At 38.3% G+C, this 14,446-nt stretch overlaps 1 protein-coding gene across 7 annotated transcripts in view; it reads left to right on the forward strand.

The window, feature by feature from the left end:
* The window catches only part of CD109 (CD109 molecule), a 168,080-nt gene extending 155,724 nt beyond the window's left edge, over positions 1-12,356 (forward strand). For 5 of the 7 annotated variants that reach the window (XM_058734482.1, XM_058734481.1, XM_058734483.1 and 2 more), the window contains 3 exons: positions 910-1,057; positions 2,716-2,818; positions 4,963-9,725. In XM_058734482.1, coding sequence (XP_058590465.1) covers positions 910-1,057; positions 2,716-2,818; positions 4,963-5,138 — 427 coding nt within the window. In that variant the 3' untranslated portion in view covers positions 5,139-9,725. Of the gene's footprint in view, positions 1-909; positions 1,058-2,715; positions 2,819-4,962; positions 9,726-9,835; positions 9,932-12,092 lie in introns of those variants that run through there. The other 2 variants (XR_009263074.1, XM_058734479.1) reach the window with 2 other exon arrangements.
* Positions 12,357-14,446: the final 2,090 nt, after the last annotated feature.

Here is a 14,446-nt window from a genome sequence, read left to right on the forward strand (position 1 = left end):
ATGGCTTTTCCATCAGTCATGTTTGGCAGCCGTCTGTTTGCTGCTCTAAAAAGCAAGATTCTCTACCAGCCCTTCTGGCTTTTGCCATCTGAAAGGACAACAGGAACTCACTTAACAATGATCCTTTCATGTTGGAGACAAACTCCTTTCCATAACCACATTGGGCTCTTTCTGCTCCAAACAAAAGAGCTCTTGCCACCTATTCATTTTAGAAAACTATTTATTTTAAAGGAGACAAAACGTTGTTGGTGCCCGGATCCTTTGATGCTCACATTGTGTACAACAGGATGAGAGAACAATGTAGTGTAACAAAACTTTCCGAGGCTTGTAATTCTCGCCAGGTGGCCAAAGAAAACACAAAATGTGCTCCAAGTATGTGGGCGAACAAAGAGAAGGACTCTCCCTACTGGTCTTCTTTTTCTAAAACCAGATGAAGAGAAGATTGCTTAAGACTTGGCGGTGGTCTACTGTTAAGTGGTCAAGTTTTCAGTTTCTTTTTCAGCTCCTGGCTTTCAGCTAGAAAGCTTAGTGCTGTCAAATTCTGAGAAAATGAAAAATGTAATTCAGTTTGGAATCACCCCTAGAACACAGAGTTGCCCACGGAAAGGGCATCCAGGTTGAACTTGTTATGATCTACAGGCACAAGGCTGATACATGGCAGGCATTTCATGTCAAATGAACACATTTTTAAATTATTATTCCTCATATCGTTGAAAATTACAGAATTTCATACCTGTAAGGAAAGGATTACGGGTTTTACAACTTTCTCTAGTGATTTTTACTTCAACTAAACAGTAAATATTTGGAATAGTGCTTGGCAGTTTTAATTTTTATCTAAAGATAGTTTGCCAATGGCTTTAGGTTTTTCCTAAAGGGTTTTCTTCCTTCCATCCTTCCTCTTTGTTTTAGGTTTTTGGGCCCAGCTAGAAGTGGCATGGCCCTTATGGAAGTGAACCTGCTCAGTGGTTTTACCGTGCCTTCAGATGCAATTCCTCTGAGTGAGACAGTGAAGAAAGTGGAACACGATCATGGAAAACTCAACCTGTATTTAGATTCTGTAAGTAGTAAAATGCAAGTTTTGTATAGGCGACAAAGCTGCCATGTATTGTGTTTGAAAGTCTGCCTTGCTCTGTGCGTGGTTCCTTTGTCATTATTTGAGCTTTCTGTGTCCCCGAATGACTGACATGGCAACCACATATTTGTCTCCACTCAACAGGCATCACTATAAAATCGATTTAAAGTGAATACTGTTACTGACGAGCCTGATGAAAAGTCTTTCTAGCTAAATCATTATTTCATGCCACATGTAAACTTTGTAGAAATTGTCACAATGTAATTTCAAAAATTCAGTCCTGATCCCAATTTGAGAACCCCTCTGCCTCAGGGAATTGCTAAAATTATCAGTTTCAGTGCTGATGATGAAAGCTTTAATTATGAGTTTTAAAATGCTTTCATGAAGCTTTTAATAAATCCCAAAGGGATTAACATTCCTGCATCGAATATATACATGCTTACATCCTAGAAGAATATTCTCAGAGGTTTGATCTTAACGCAAATTATTATATAATTTTCATATACTCTTCTCATTGTTGTATGAAAATTACTGATCCAAGAATAAGGTGTATAAAATATGTGAGAGAAATGTAAGAATTCAAGAATGTATTTGTATTCAAAACTGCTGGCATGTAATTTATTCTTTTCTTGTAACATCTACATGAAACTCAGGTTGAAACGCAACTGAGTTTAAGTATTCTTATGATATCATGTTTTGAGGAGGGAATACCTACCTGCATCTCTTCTTCCAGTTTTGCCAAGTATGAATCAGTAATACATTGCTTTGGCAATATATATACACATTAAAAAAGCTAGTTCTCATTTGTTCATAAACAACTTCATAAACAACTCTGGTTAAAACCCTGTTAAAACTCATCCAAAGTCTCTAGCTTCTTTTTCTGTTCAGGGATTTTCATATCTTACATCCTGTTTGAAAAGCATGGCTTGATTTGGGACGTGAAAAATAAGTTTAAGGTTTTCATTTAATAATGTAATTGATTTTGGTGTTTGTCTCATATCTGTGATGTACTTGTTTAATGGTTATCTTAATTTGAGTGTCCGGTATGTTCTGACTGATTAATTGACTTTTCTATTGGCACATAATGGAATATTTGAAGGAACTTATCAATTTCAGATTCCTTTAATAATATTGGTTGCCAAATTGGCATAAACTGCCCCTCCAGGAGGCAAGGAGTTGGCCTTTTGTATGACATGTCAGTTTTTGGTTGTGGGGTGCACAACCCCCACCTGCAGTTACCTCACTTACTGGTGAGGTTGCTCCCCTGAGCTGAGGGCAATTCTTCAGAGAAGGGGGCTGCTGTGATCCATTAGCAGTAACCTAGGGGGTGTGTTGCCTAGACAGGGATTGGGTGAGGCACCAGGGCCCAGGAGCATGCATCCTTGGATTTGCTGCTTAACCCCTCTGATTCTCAGTATCCCTTTTGGTGAAATGGAAATGTGAATAATACCTATCTTGTAAGAATTGTTTCATGAGTTAAATGAGGTAATTTATGTAAAGTGCTTATTACCATAGTACTTGGCACCCAGAAATCCTCTCTAAATGTTAGTTTCTGTTTCTTAAGATGATAAGAAAAAGAAGTGTCTTGCTTTGTCACGAACACATAGTCTGTCACCCCCTTAAGAGTCTTTTGTATTTTCAAGGTAAATGAAACCCAGTTTTGTGTTGATATTCCTGCTGTGAGAAACTTTAAAGTTTCAAATACACAAGATGCTTTGGTGTCCATAGTGGATTACTATGAACCAAGTAAGTGTGTTTTAGATTTCCTAATATTTTAGAAGGGAAGCAAGCATTCATTCACGTATTCATGCGTTTATTTGAAGTGGCCACCTATTTGTGTGTGTGTGGGGGGGGTGGTTGTTGGGGAGAGTGTGGGAGGTGGAGTGCGGGAGGTGAGTTTTCCATTTAAATGAAGACAACTGATAGTTTACAAAAGTCACATGATCCCGTTTAGCCAATGAATATTAAAAAGTGATGTTTTTGCTCATAATTTTAGGTGTTTCCTCATGTTCTAGGTTTTAACTCACAGTTACAAAATTTACAAAGAAAAACTGAAATAACCAAGAGCCCAGTTATGTGTGGTTTCCAAGGTTTTGCTTCTGTTCCGAGCATCCCTTTCATCTGTTTCCTGTTTTAAAATGGGATTTCTTCAGGAGAGAACATGAGCCTCCTTTGCAATATAAAATCCTGGGATGGGTTTAGTTGTTTCTTCATTGAGGAAGTCTGTTGTTTTGCTAACATTTATACTAATATTATATCAGATTTTTTTAGCATATCAAGAAAAATATAGTCTATTTGGAAAATAACTTGAGCTTCTTTGGTTTTACCGGTAAGTCGTTACTTTAGAAAATGTTGAAGATGTAGGATGTGAAAGTAGAGATCTGGTTTGTAGGTCACCCGGGTTAGTTAGGGCTACTCTACACCCAGTCACAGAGTGACGTTTTGTGACTGTGTGATCTCTGTGATTGTAATAAGTCTTATTCTGAGTGAGCCCTCCTGATGGCTCAGAATCCTTAGAACGCATGAGATTTGTGGACATTTTCACGTGTTAAGTACTTGTAGATAATTACACTCTAACGTCAAATGAACTTGTTCACATCATTAGTAGTGTTCAGTGGAGTATCATTGAAGACTATGGTTAAGAACACGAGTTCTTTTTCCTTCTAAGTCGACAAGCCGGTTCTTCTCATCTTTCACCCCCTGGTAGAGTTGGGGAAGAGCGTTTGCCCAGGTTCTTGTGGGACATTCTGGGGAGACACTGATGGCAGTACTTCTTTTCTGGTGGAAAGGTGGGATCCACTGCTGAGATTCAATGGTTGTGCCTAGTTACCCAACTTTGTAATTTAAAGTCGTTGCAAAATTCTCCAATGGATGTTTCTTCAGTGAATGGAGAATATTTCAAACATTTAAGAAACAAAAAACATTCGGTCTACGTACAGTTTTTTGTGAAAGGCAACTTATTTATGAGGGTGACATTCTCAAGTGAAAATATGGGAAAGGTCAGAAATAATAGAAATGTACCATCCCATTTTTGAAGAACCTAAAATTAAAAATATACAATATTAAAAACATTAAAAATGTAACAGTATTAAAAAATCATGAATAAATTTAAAAATGGAACGTGGTTTTAAAAATGATAAAAATAAAAATCATTTATGTTGTATAGTAAGTTTACTTTAGTGCTGTAGGAACTTTAGTTTTTTTCTGTTAATATTAGCTTGTACTATAAACTTTACCCAAGTTGAATAGTTTCTAGATACTATATGCTCAATGTTTTATTTATTTATTTTCAAATGTTATTTTTAAGTAATCTCTACACCCAATGTGGGGCTTAACCTCACAACTCTGAGATCAAGAGTCGCATGCTCTACTGACTGAACCAGCCAGGCGCCCCTAAGGTCAACATTTTAAAACATTGAAATGCTTTACCTAGGCAGCCTTCTCTTCATCTGTTTGTGTTTTTCAGTGAAGCCCACGGTAAATCTCTTTTCAGTAGTCCTAATGATTAGAGCTTCGCTTGAATGCATAGAAAATGACACCCTAAAATAAACTCTCCTGGAGGTTAAACAATTCTCAGTTTAAAGTCTTTCCTGTTCCAGTAAGAGAGTCAAGTGTACTTGGGATCATGACGTGCAGCTGCAGTCTGTTTTCTGTCTCCGTGCTGGCCAGCTGCTGGTGGTGGACACAGTGCACGGAAGGCATTGTTTCTCTCTTGGATTTGGTTAGCAGTTTGGGCCCCTCCTTAGCATTTCAGTTGTTTCTTCTAAAGAAAATAAAATTATGTGAAGAATGGAAAACTCAGGACAGTGTATCGAAGTGCTCTTAAGTTTTGGCAGAGTAAATGTTTCTAAACAAGGGATCTGTGTAAACTGATGTCTGCCTCTGCACAGGGAGACGAGCGGTGAGGAGTTACAACTCCGAAGCGAAGCTGTCTTCCTGTGACCTCTGTGGGGACATTCGCGGATGCGGTCCTTGTGAGAGCGGAGCTGCGGCCTCCCTTTGTCGCCCTTCAGAAATGTTTGTGCTCTGTCTCACGCTTCTGTTTTCTTTGCACCAGTGGCTGTGATTTGTTCTTTAAGGACTCCATGTAACATTGACATTTCCAATCACATATGATTGTCTTGTTTTCGTGATCAAGTATTGCTTCTGACTATTTTTGAAAAATAATTTTTTCTTTTTATGGGGTTGGGGGGGGATGGTGCACAGTAGGTCCTAGTATGTATAGCTGCACAGACGTCTTCATTTGACTTCTGTGTAGAACAAAAAATCAGAGTTATTGCAGTTGTATGTCTTTATTTCCCCCTCTTAAAAATAGTTAAGGAGTTTTTCATGGAGGTGTTGTTTTCTCCACAATAAATGTGTTATTTTAGATTATTCTTTTTATTTTCTAGAGGAAATGCTAGGTTCTTAAGCATTATTGTACACCAGTGTTGGCTTTTGCATTAAAGACAGATGTCTGGGAACTGGGAGAAAACAACCAGAAAGAGGAGCTTTCTCTGTTCCCGTCCAGCATCCACTCTACCCTCTGCCCGCTCCACCCCCAGTGGTCCCGGTATATCCTTTTTGATTGGATATCACTTCTTTCTTTTTAAAATGTAGGGGGGCAGAATTTTTCTTTTTAAGAAAAGTGATGTTTTTTCACTCCAGTTGTAATCTCATCCCCCAACCTTTACCCTTCCTTTTTTTCTTCTGGAGAGAAGGAGAGAGAGAGAATGTGTTTTCCTGTGCTTTGCAGTCTGGTTCAGAGCTTGAGGAGTGTACAGAAACTGCTCCAAGGGGTTCTGGGTGCACTGCCCTCCCTCTCACTTCCTCAGCCTCCCACACTGGGTCTGTTTCAGGGATGAGAGTCAGAGGGCATAGCAGTATGTGCCCTCGGTGATCTAGACTAGAAGACACAGCTCTGTTAGTAATGGGGCATAATTAGCCAGGGTACAACAAGATCCTGTATGAGACGCAGCAGGCTGGCCTCCCTGTGGTCTGGGAAAGAAGCTGGGGCTTGACAAAGGACAAGAGAGGTGAACATGACTGTTGACCTCAAGTATGGTCAGGTGTTGCCCAGGGTCCTGTAGAAGCTCTTCTAGATTCAGGTGTCTGAGTGTCAGATGGCCAGCTGTCTAGTGACATGTAATGTTTATGTGAATCTTTAAGATTTTTGAACTTTGAGCACCTGGATAATTGATTACCCTGTATTCTGAAAGATAATATTCATTTATCTGGGTGAAAATTCTAAAGAAAATTTCTTTCTTTCCACCTCCCTCCTTTTTTTCCTTTCTTTTTCTCCTTTCTCGCTTCCTTCTTTCTTCCTTTCATTTTTACTTCTAAATATATTGAAATATTTTAGATATATATAAACAATAAAGATCTCTTCTAAATCTAAGAAATGGTTTACTTTTGCTCCTTAATTCCATGGCATTTCTCTCAAGTGAACCTGAGAAAAATAATTGCCATGGGCTTCAAAAGTCTGCATTACAACATTTTCAACTGTCTAAAAATAAATCCATCGAAAATAAAGTATCAAAATATATCTTTTAAAGTTAATTTTTCAAAATTTTTTTATCTTAGTGAATTTTAAGAAATTGTAGTCGGTGTTCAAGAAATTATAGAGGAGTGGATGTTCATATATTCCTTTTGGATATTTTGGATACAAAGGTAGGAGTTACCAAAATTCACTGTTTTGAAGCTTAAAACTTATATGTAGAAAATAGATCCTCAGAGAGTGGTCTATGGAGAGGGTGGAAGTTAAATATCAAGTAAATAATCTTCTTGTATTTCCTTTTAAATGGATAAAAGCTTGTAGTTCTGTTACACCTTTGAAACAGTCTGATCTAAAAAAGACATTTGTTATGTTTGGGCCTTCCTGTATGGTGTTTTCTGTCTTTATATCCTAGGACATCTTTAAAGATGACAGTATCTTCTGAAGAGGTTGGGGGAGGGTGTTGGCAAAGGATATCCTCCTCCCTTGCCTTGCCCAGGACTCTTATACTGACCACCAGTACCTTATATTCTTCAGTAAATAAGTTATACTGAACTTCTAGTATAGTATATTGGGAAAGACTAGAATAGAAAGGCCAATGGAAGACAGTTTGTATCTTTTTTAGGCCACATTTCCTCATTTAAAAACTAGAACTTGAATACTTTTTTTGTGAAGCACTTCAGATTTTCAGATTAAAAAGTCATCTTGTAACTATTCTTGTAATGCATCTCTTTTATTATAAATTTATTAAAAGTGAAGGAGGAGAATGAGGAGGAGGAGGAGAAAGTCAGCTGTGCTTCATGGGGCATGGGGCTGTGGTAATGCCTTGTCTCCATCCTCCTTCATATCTTTTTTAGAGAACTGACTTTGTTACAAGCAGTGGGGTTGGATTAAAAGTGATTAAAAAGCCACAGGCGTAAGGGAAAAGGAGGACCTGTAGTAGTAATAACTAAATGTATAGACTATTTTCTTTTCTTCATATGCTATGAATAATAATATTTAAAAAACCTCATTTTACCTTTAAGTTTGCTTATGGTGAGATTCTTCCATTTAGAATAGAATGCCATCAATTACATTTCCTAATAAGAACTAATTTAAAATTGCCCCTTCTCTTTCACTGAGGGGGAACCTTATTATGACAGCGGTGTAGGTCACTTTCAGTTTTGACTGACCAGTGGTTCCAGAGACTGAATAACTAGTAGCCAAACAATTTAAAGGCAGAACAACACGTTTATATTGGGTCTTACCATTCTGTCACCTTTAGTTATAATTCTAAAAAGAAATTAAGGCAACTAATAATTTGTTTGCTATATCTATGAGTTCAGAAAAAAATGCCTGGTCAACAAAATGCTTTTTTTTTTTTTTAATTGTTCTATTATACTTTATGTTTTTCAAAATACTTTGACAATAGTATATTTGGTTTAGTATTTTGGGTATAGTATAATCTGAGGAGTGTTGTGCTTATATAAAATCCAGATATACATCTATTACCTAACAACTTGTTACTTAAATATGCAATATCATATCCTACATGTGGGGATTTTCAGAGTTATAGATAGCATAATTCTCCCTGCTCCCACTCTTTTGAACCTGGGTATAGTTATTTTTTAAATTATATTTAGCCTTAATTTCTGTTTATGTAAAATATAGTTATAAATAGTCTGGCAATATAATACCAATTATCTTTGATATAATTCAATTATTTAAGTCAACATTTCTGGCTGTCCTATGACATTTAAAGAAAATTGGAGCTACCATTTTTTTGTTTTGGTCATTTTTAGAACAAGCTATTTTATTAACCTGCTAGCATATAATCTGGAATTTTTTGTAATAGCCTTATTTTTTTCTCATTTGCTTTATTGAAGTTTAATACTGATTTCTATAGAAATATATTGTAAATACCTCCTTTCTTAACAAAAAGACAGTACTTATTCTGAGTTTGCCAAGTGGCTACTATGGGTCAAGATGCCACTATATATTCTTGGAGGCATCATTTTCTTGCACATTAGAAGTCTGAGACACTTATAGTAAGTGGACTTGCTCCTGGGTCAGCTTTAGAGTTTATTCTGCCCTCGGTAGAGGCTTCTGTTAGAAGAGTATATTCCTCATTTTTCTTTGTTTTCAAACTCCAGTAAAGCATAGCACTTTTAAAGGCTTAAACATTTCATAGCATGTATTCAAATGATATTTATGTTAATAGTAAATATCTTAAGTTACATAGGGGATAGTTTGAGGTGCAATTATTTTTATCACTACTTTAAATAGAGGACTTTTATCCTACTTTCTTCCAGAAACCAAGCAGTAAATATACATTTTTTAAAAGAAACTTTATTTTTTTAAAAGAAATCTTTACCCCCAACGTGGGATTTGCACTCATGACCTTGAGATCAAGACTTGCATGCTCTACCAACTGAGCCAGCCAGGTGCCCCAGTAAATACACATTTTTGAGTAAGTATGTATTAGTGAGAGTAGGCTTGTTTCAAAACTGTTTCTAGCCTGTGAGTTGTGTTTTCGTAAGCTTCCTCAAAAGACAGTGCCACATTGCATCATTCCATAAAATGACATTTTCACTTCAGTTATTGTAATCCAGGAAGATAGATATTTTGTAGATGCTTTCTGAACTTTTCCTTTCAAAGGACACTTACACATTAATATGTGGGTATCTCTGTAGTAGGGATGGATGATATTGACACACATGTTGCTTCATGTTTTAAGAGTAATTTTATCTCATGTTGTCATGAGGCTACGATTTATAATTCTTCTGCCTATTGTATTGAATTAATGGTAGGGAGTAGTGCCATGTTCCACTTGTGGATCTTTAAGGCTCGTCTTTGGTAGCTTGGGTAGAATGTGGCTCTATTTTGACCCTTCAAGGCTTTCTGTTTTGGATTTTTAGGAGGGTGCAGCTGATGTGGTAGAGTCCATTTGTTTTCTACACAGGAAGCTTTATAAAATTTTATTCATAAGTCCCCTATTTTAAGAAGCTCTTTTGCGTATGAGAAGAATACTTTTGAAAGAAAACATTATTTTCCCAGAAATTAAAGCATCATATGTTGATCAAAGTGATTCTGAAGGTTTAAATTTTACATGTTAGAATGTTGTGTTATTGTTAATTGTATTCTTTTATGTATCCAGTAGGAAATCATGGTTTATCAATAAAAATTCCCATCTGTTTGTTATCGGTGTTCTATTTGTTTATTTTAAATCATGTCTATAGCGTATCTCCTTTACTTAAACCTACTTAACTATGAGAAATGGGATGTCGGAGAGTGGGTTTATTGTGTTACAGGAGTTTGACGTGAGTGAGGTGATGGGAACAGCCACCAACCTGCTTCACCTCCCTCCCGATGCTTTGCTGTCGGGCTGGAGTGGGGTCTGTGGAGAGGTAAGAGATATACGCCAATAAAAACCATGAAGTGAGAACTCACTCAGCTTGTGGAAGTTATATAGATACAGAATGCAGTTTGTGTACACAGGAAAATGGAGTCATGGATTGTTGTGCGGCTTACTTGTTGTCTCTGGTGGGTACCTTTGATTCTGATATTGTCTCTGATTCTCACAATGGACCAGAGGTGGTGGTTGACTTGGGGGGTTGTTGGATTCTCTTTTCCTTTCTGCTTCTGCTTGGGTCATAATTTCTGCTAAGGTGATCTACAAATGGACCTTGAAGAAGTTTCAAGTAACAATTTATTTGAGGCCACTAATAATAAATCCAGATTAAGGAGATTCAGAGATGGGGTATTGTGCCCCTTGAACTAGTCATGCTGCACAGGCATATGAGGTGTCACCCCTAGACTTTTGCAATGTCCCCACAAGGGCATTTCCCATGCCAGCAGAGAGCAGTGGGTGGATTCCCACAGCTTTCTCTAGGCCCTTTCCCTCCTCCCCCTCCTGCTTCTATCTCTGTTCTCCATCCTGAAGCTCCCACCTTCTTCACTTTTCCTCTTAGAGTGCTGCAAATACTAAGTCTTCTCTTCTGCCCTCAGTTTTCTCTTGGTCTCGTGTGAGTGGTGGGCCAAAGCTTTCTCTTCTCTGCCTGTTCTGCCACTGGGTCATGTCCCTTGAGTGGAGGGGTGATGAAAACCCTTTGGACGATTCTCCACTCTGATTGGTAGTTGGCTTTTATTCTCGTCCATGTTATCCCAGTGATCTAAAAGGTCAGACAACTGCATGAATTCAGGATGAGGGAGACTTTAAGTGGCAGAATACACGAACAAGAGTTGGTGGTCAGGCAAAGTGTGAGTCAGTGACAAGAGAGCCAATGCCTCCAGTTGTTCAACAAGGGAGGTATTAGATCTAGGGTAGCCTGCCTGTTTCAGGGTGTTGTGCCCAGTACTAATGTCACAGTTTAAGAAAGTAAGACCACTCGGAGTCCTAAAGTGGCCCTAATGGTGTCATGATGAAAGATCACAGGGTGTGGGGATGCTTAGCTGGCGAAAGAAACAATGTGGTCTCAACACTCTCTTTAAATATCTGAAAGGCTGTCATCTGCAAGCTCACACAGAGCAGAATTGTTACAAGTGGGTAGATTTTGGTACACTATCAGGAGGAATTAAAGAGAACATCCTTATTCCAGAAGGTGGTGACCACATGGTCCCTACAGGGCTTTGGCAGAGGCTGACAATCACTAATGGCTGACACTTTTTAAAATGTACAGTAACTACTACTACTATTATTATTATTATTATTTTGCATCGAGTGTTTAAAATGGTAAGTTAAGAGGTTTTCTACTTTCACTGTTGTTATAGATTGAATTTTTGAAGTCCTAACCCTCAGTACCTCCAAATCTGACCTTATTTAGAAATAGTATTGTAGCAGATTTAATTAAGATGAGGTCACACTAGATTAGAGAGAGTTCCTATGCCAGGATGACTGGTGTCATTATAAGTTCCTATGCCAGGATGACCGGTCAAGTGAAGACAGAGACGCACTGGGAGAATGCCATGTGACAACAACAAAGGCAGAGATTGGACTTATGCAGCTGCAAGCCAAGGAATGCCCAAGATTGCCAGCAAACCATTAAAAGCTAGAAAGGGGCAAAGAAGGATTTCAGGTGGGCATGGCTCTGCCAACACCTTGATTTCAGACTTCCAGTGTCCAGAACTGTGAGACAATAAATTTATCTTGTTTTCAGCCACCCAGTTTGTGATACTTTGTTACAGCAGTCTTAGACTAATACGGCTGCCCAATTTTATGGAGACCTAGGGAGGTTAAGTGCCTTACACGCATTCTACAGCTTTTCTTTTCCCCTCCACAACTTCTTAAGAACAAAACTGGGACTTCTGCCTGGTGAGTAGCAGGCACTAAATCAATGTTGTGGGATGAATTAACCCACCACTTTACCTTGAGTTTGGATTCTACCATGTTGATGGCTTTCCCAGCTCCTGCTCCCTGTCCTGTGGGCTCAGTGCTGATGTTAAGCCCCCTTTATTTATACTCTGCTCTTGGCATTTCTCCCTCCATGCTTTCACTCACAGGTGGGAGGACTGGGATTGCCATTCATTCATTCTAGGCTAACTTACTATTTTCTTTATAAACCCTTTTAGCAGTGATGGCCAATAGATTTCCTTATGAATACCAGCTGCAATTGTTTGGAAATGACTGCCTGGAGGGATTCTACCAGGGATTTTGAGGCCACGTCTGAACCCCATGGGAACAAGACCTAGAATCAGCTGTGAACGTCTACATGGAGGAAGCAGGGCCAGGTGGTGGCACGTGACCTGGAAGTTTGCCATTCCTGATTTAGGGTCTGCATTGCACCATTTAACATTTATATTGTCCTGCACCATAAACTAATTCCTTTTATTGTTGTTGGCCTTGATTCACCTACTGCACTGTAAACCTTAGTTTACCCCTACCATAGACTCTCTATGTATATATGATATCTCTCTCATCTATCTCCATCACCATATTTATGATAAATGCTATCTGATGCACTCGGTGTGCTCTGTAGGGTCTGAACAGTAGATTTATAAACAACAACAACAACAACAACAACAACAACAAAATAATAATAGAATTATGCACTAAAGTTCCTGGCATTCCAAACTAGTGACAATGGACATTTTTTTTTTTCATAAAGACTTTCATTTTCCAGTTTTAGTAGTTTTTTTTTCTCTGCAACTTACACATTTTGTTTTCTTAGGAATTGGTCAACAGATATTAAAGAACAGGAGGAGTTATTTAGGCATATAAGATAATTTGGTAAATTACACAAGTAAAAGCTCATGGTTTGAAGGTTTTAATTTTTTGCTTTTATTTTAAGGAAACATACTGGAAAGGATTTTTCCTCTGTTCTTGGGAAATTTATTTATTTATTTATTTTTTCAATATATGAAATTTATTGTCAAATTGGTTTCCATACAACACCCAGTGCTCATCCCAAAAGGTGCCCTCCTCAATACCCATCACCCACCCTCCCGTCCCTCCCACCCCCCATCAACCCTCAGTTTGTTCTCAGTTTTTAAGAGTCTCTTTGTTCTTGGGAAATTTAAAACTAAAATTTTGTGGCATTTTTCCCAGTACCTTTGGAAAGTCCTATGCTCATTTCTAATATCACCTCCTTGCCTTAGTCTTTTCTCTCTCTGTTCCACATATCAGAAGTAATGAGAAGCAGGTTCCTTGAAGGGTAGGGATTATGCCTTACTTAGTTTTTTAATTTTCAGCATTTATACAGTTTGGCAAACAGTAGATACTCAATATAGTAGATACCAAAAAATTAACTTTTGGGGGGAATAAAGACAGTATTACTTATTTTTCAGGGCCATTCATTGCCTGATTTCCTCCAGAATCTCAGTGAATTTGTTTAGATACAAGTGTTCTGGTCACCAATTCTAACATGTGTGTCAGGGGTTTCTCCACACCATCCAGCAATTCTGAGACACTATCTGGGTGTCCAGAACTCAGTTCAGTTCTGACACTACCCAGAAATAGCATCAGATTCCACGTTAAGGGTTCAGCCCTACAAGACTGTCCCTGCCCTTCAGATGACAGTAGCCAGTCTAAGCTTAGGCTGTTACCTGCGCTTCTGACAGGCTACAAATTGGAGGCTCCCATAGCTCCCTTCTTGGGTTTAATCAGAGAGGCTCACCACTCAGAAAATCTGTTCACTTACAAGATTACCAGTTTGTTATAAAAGGTTTATTATAGAAGTCTGCAAGAGCCAGATGGAAGAGATGCAGGGAACCAGTGTGAAGCTGTCACGCTCTCTGCAGGCGTGTCATTCTCCGGTACCTGCGTCTGTTCCCCAACCTGCAGGCTCTCACAACCTCATTCTTTTGGGGGTTTATGGAGGCTTTACTACATGGGCGTGATTGATTACATCATTGACCATTGGAGATTGAACTCAATCTCCAGCCTCTCCCTGCCTCCCCCAATTCTCTAATCAGTGGTTGGTTCCACTGGCAACCAGGCTCCACAGCTAGGTGCACCAAAGGGCATTTCGTCAACCTAACAGAAGACACCTTTTTCACTCTCAACGCTTAAGAAATTTTAAGGGTCATTCAGATGGCCAAACATATATTTTTCTTATAAATGATGGTATCACAGCTACTAATTATAAGGAACAGTGTAATATCACACTCATACTTTATCTCTCACGCGCTACCTTTAACACTGTAGATAGTCAGAAATATTTAACTGAAAAATAGAATTTGAAGTACCTGCAAAATTAAGAACTTTTCCACATGAATAAATAAAATGTACAGGACAAGAGATAGAGGAAGTAAAGGGGGAAGAAGGTAGAAAGAAATGCAGGAGATGGAGAAATATGGAATGGTTCTAGGCATAAGCATTATGTGACTTAATATATTTCAGTTATGGGGATTTGGGGAATTTCGGCTGCTTCCCAAACACTATAGATATTGAAGTCATGTGTTATAAGTGCTGAGTAAAAAGTTAA

Source organism: Neofelis nebulosa, chromosome 6 (genome assembly GCF_028018385.1).
Source record: "Neofelis nebulosa isolate mNeoNeb1 chromosome 6, mNeoNeb1.pri, whole genome shotgun sequence".
In the NCBI taxonomy this organism is placed as follows: Eukaryota; Metazoa; Chordata; class Mammalia; order Carnivora; family Felidae; genus Neofelis; species Neofelis nebulosa.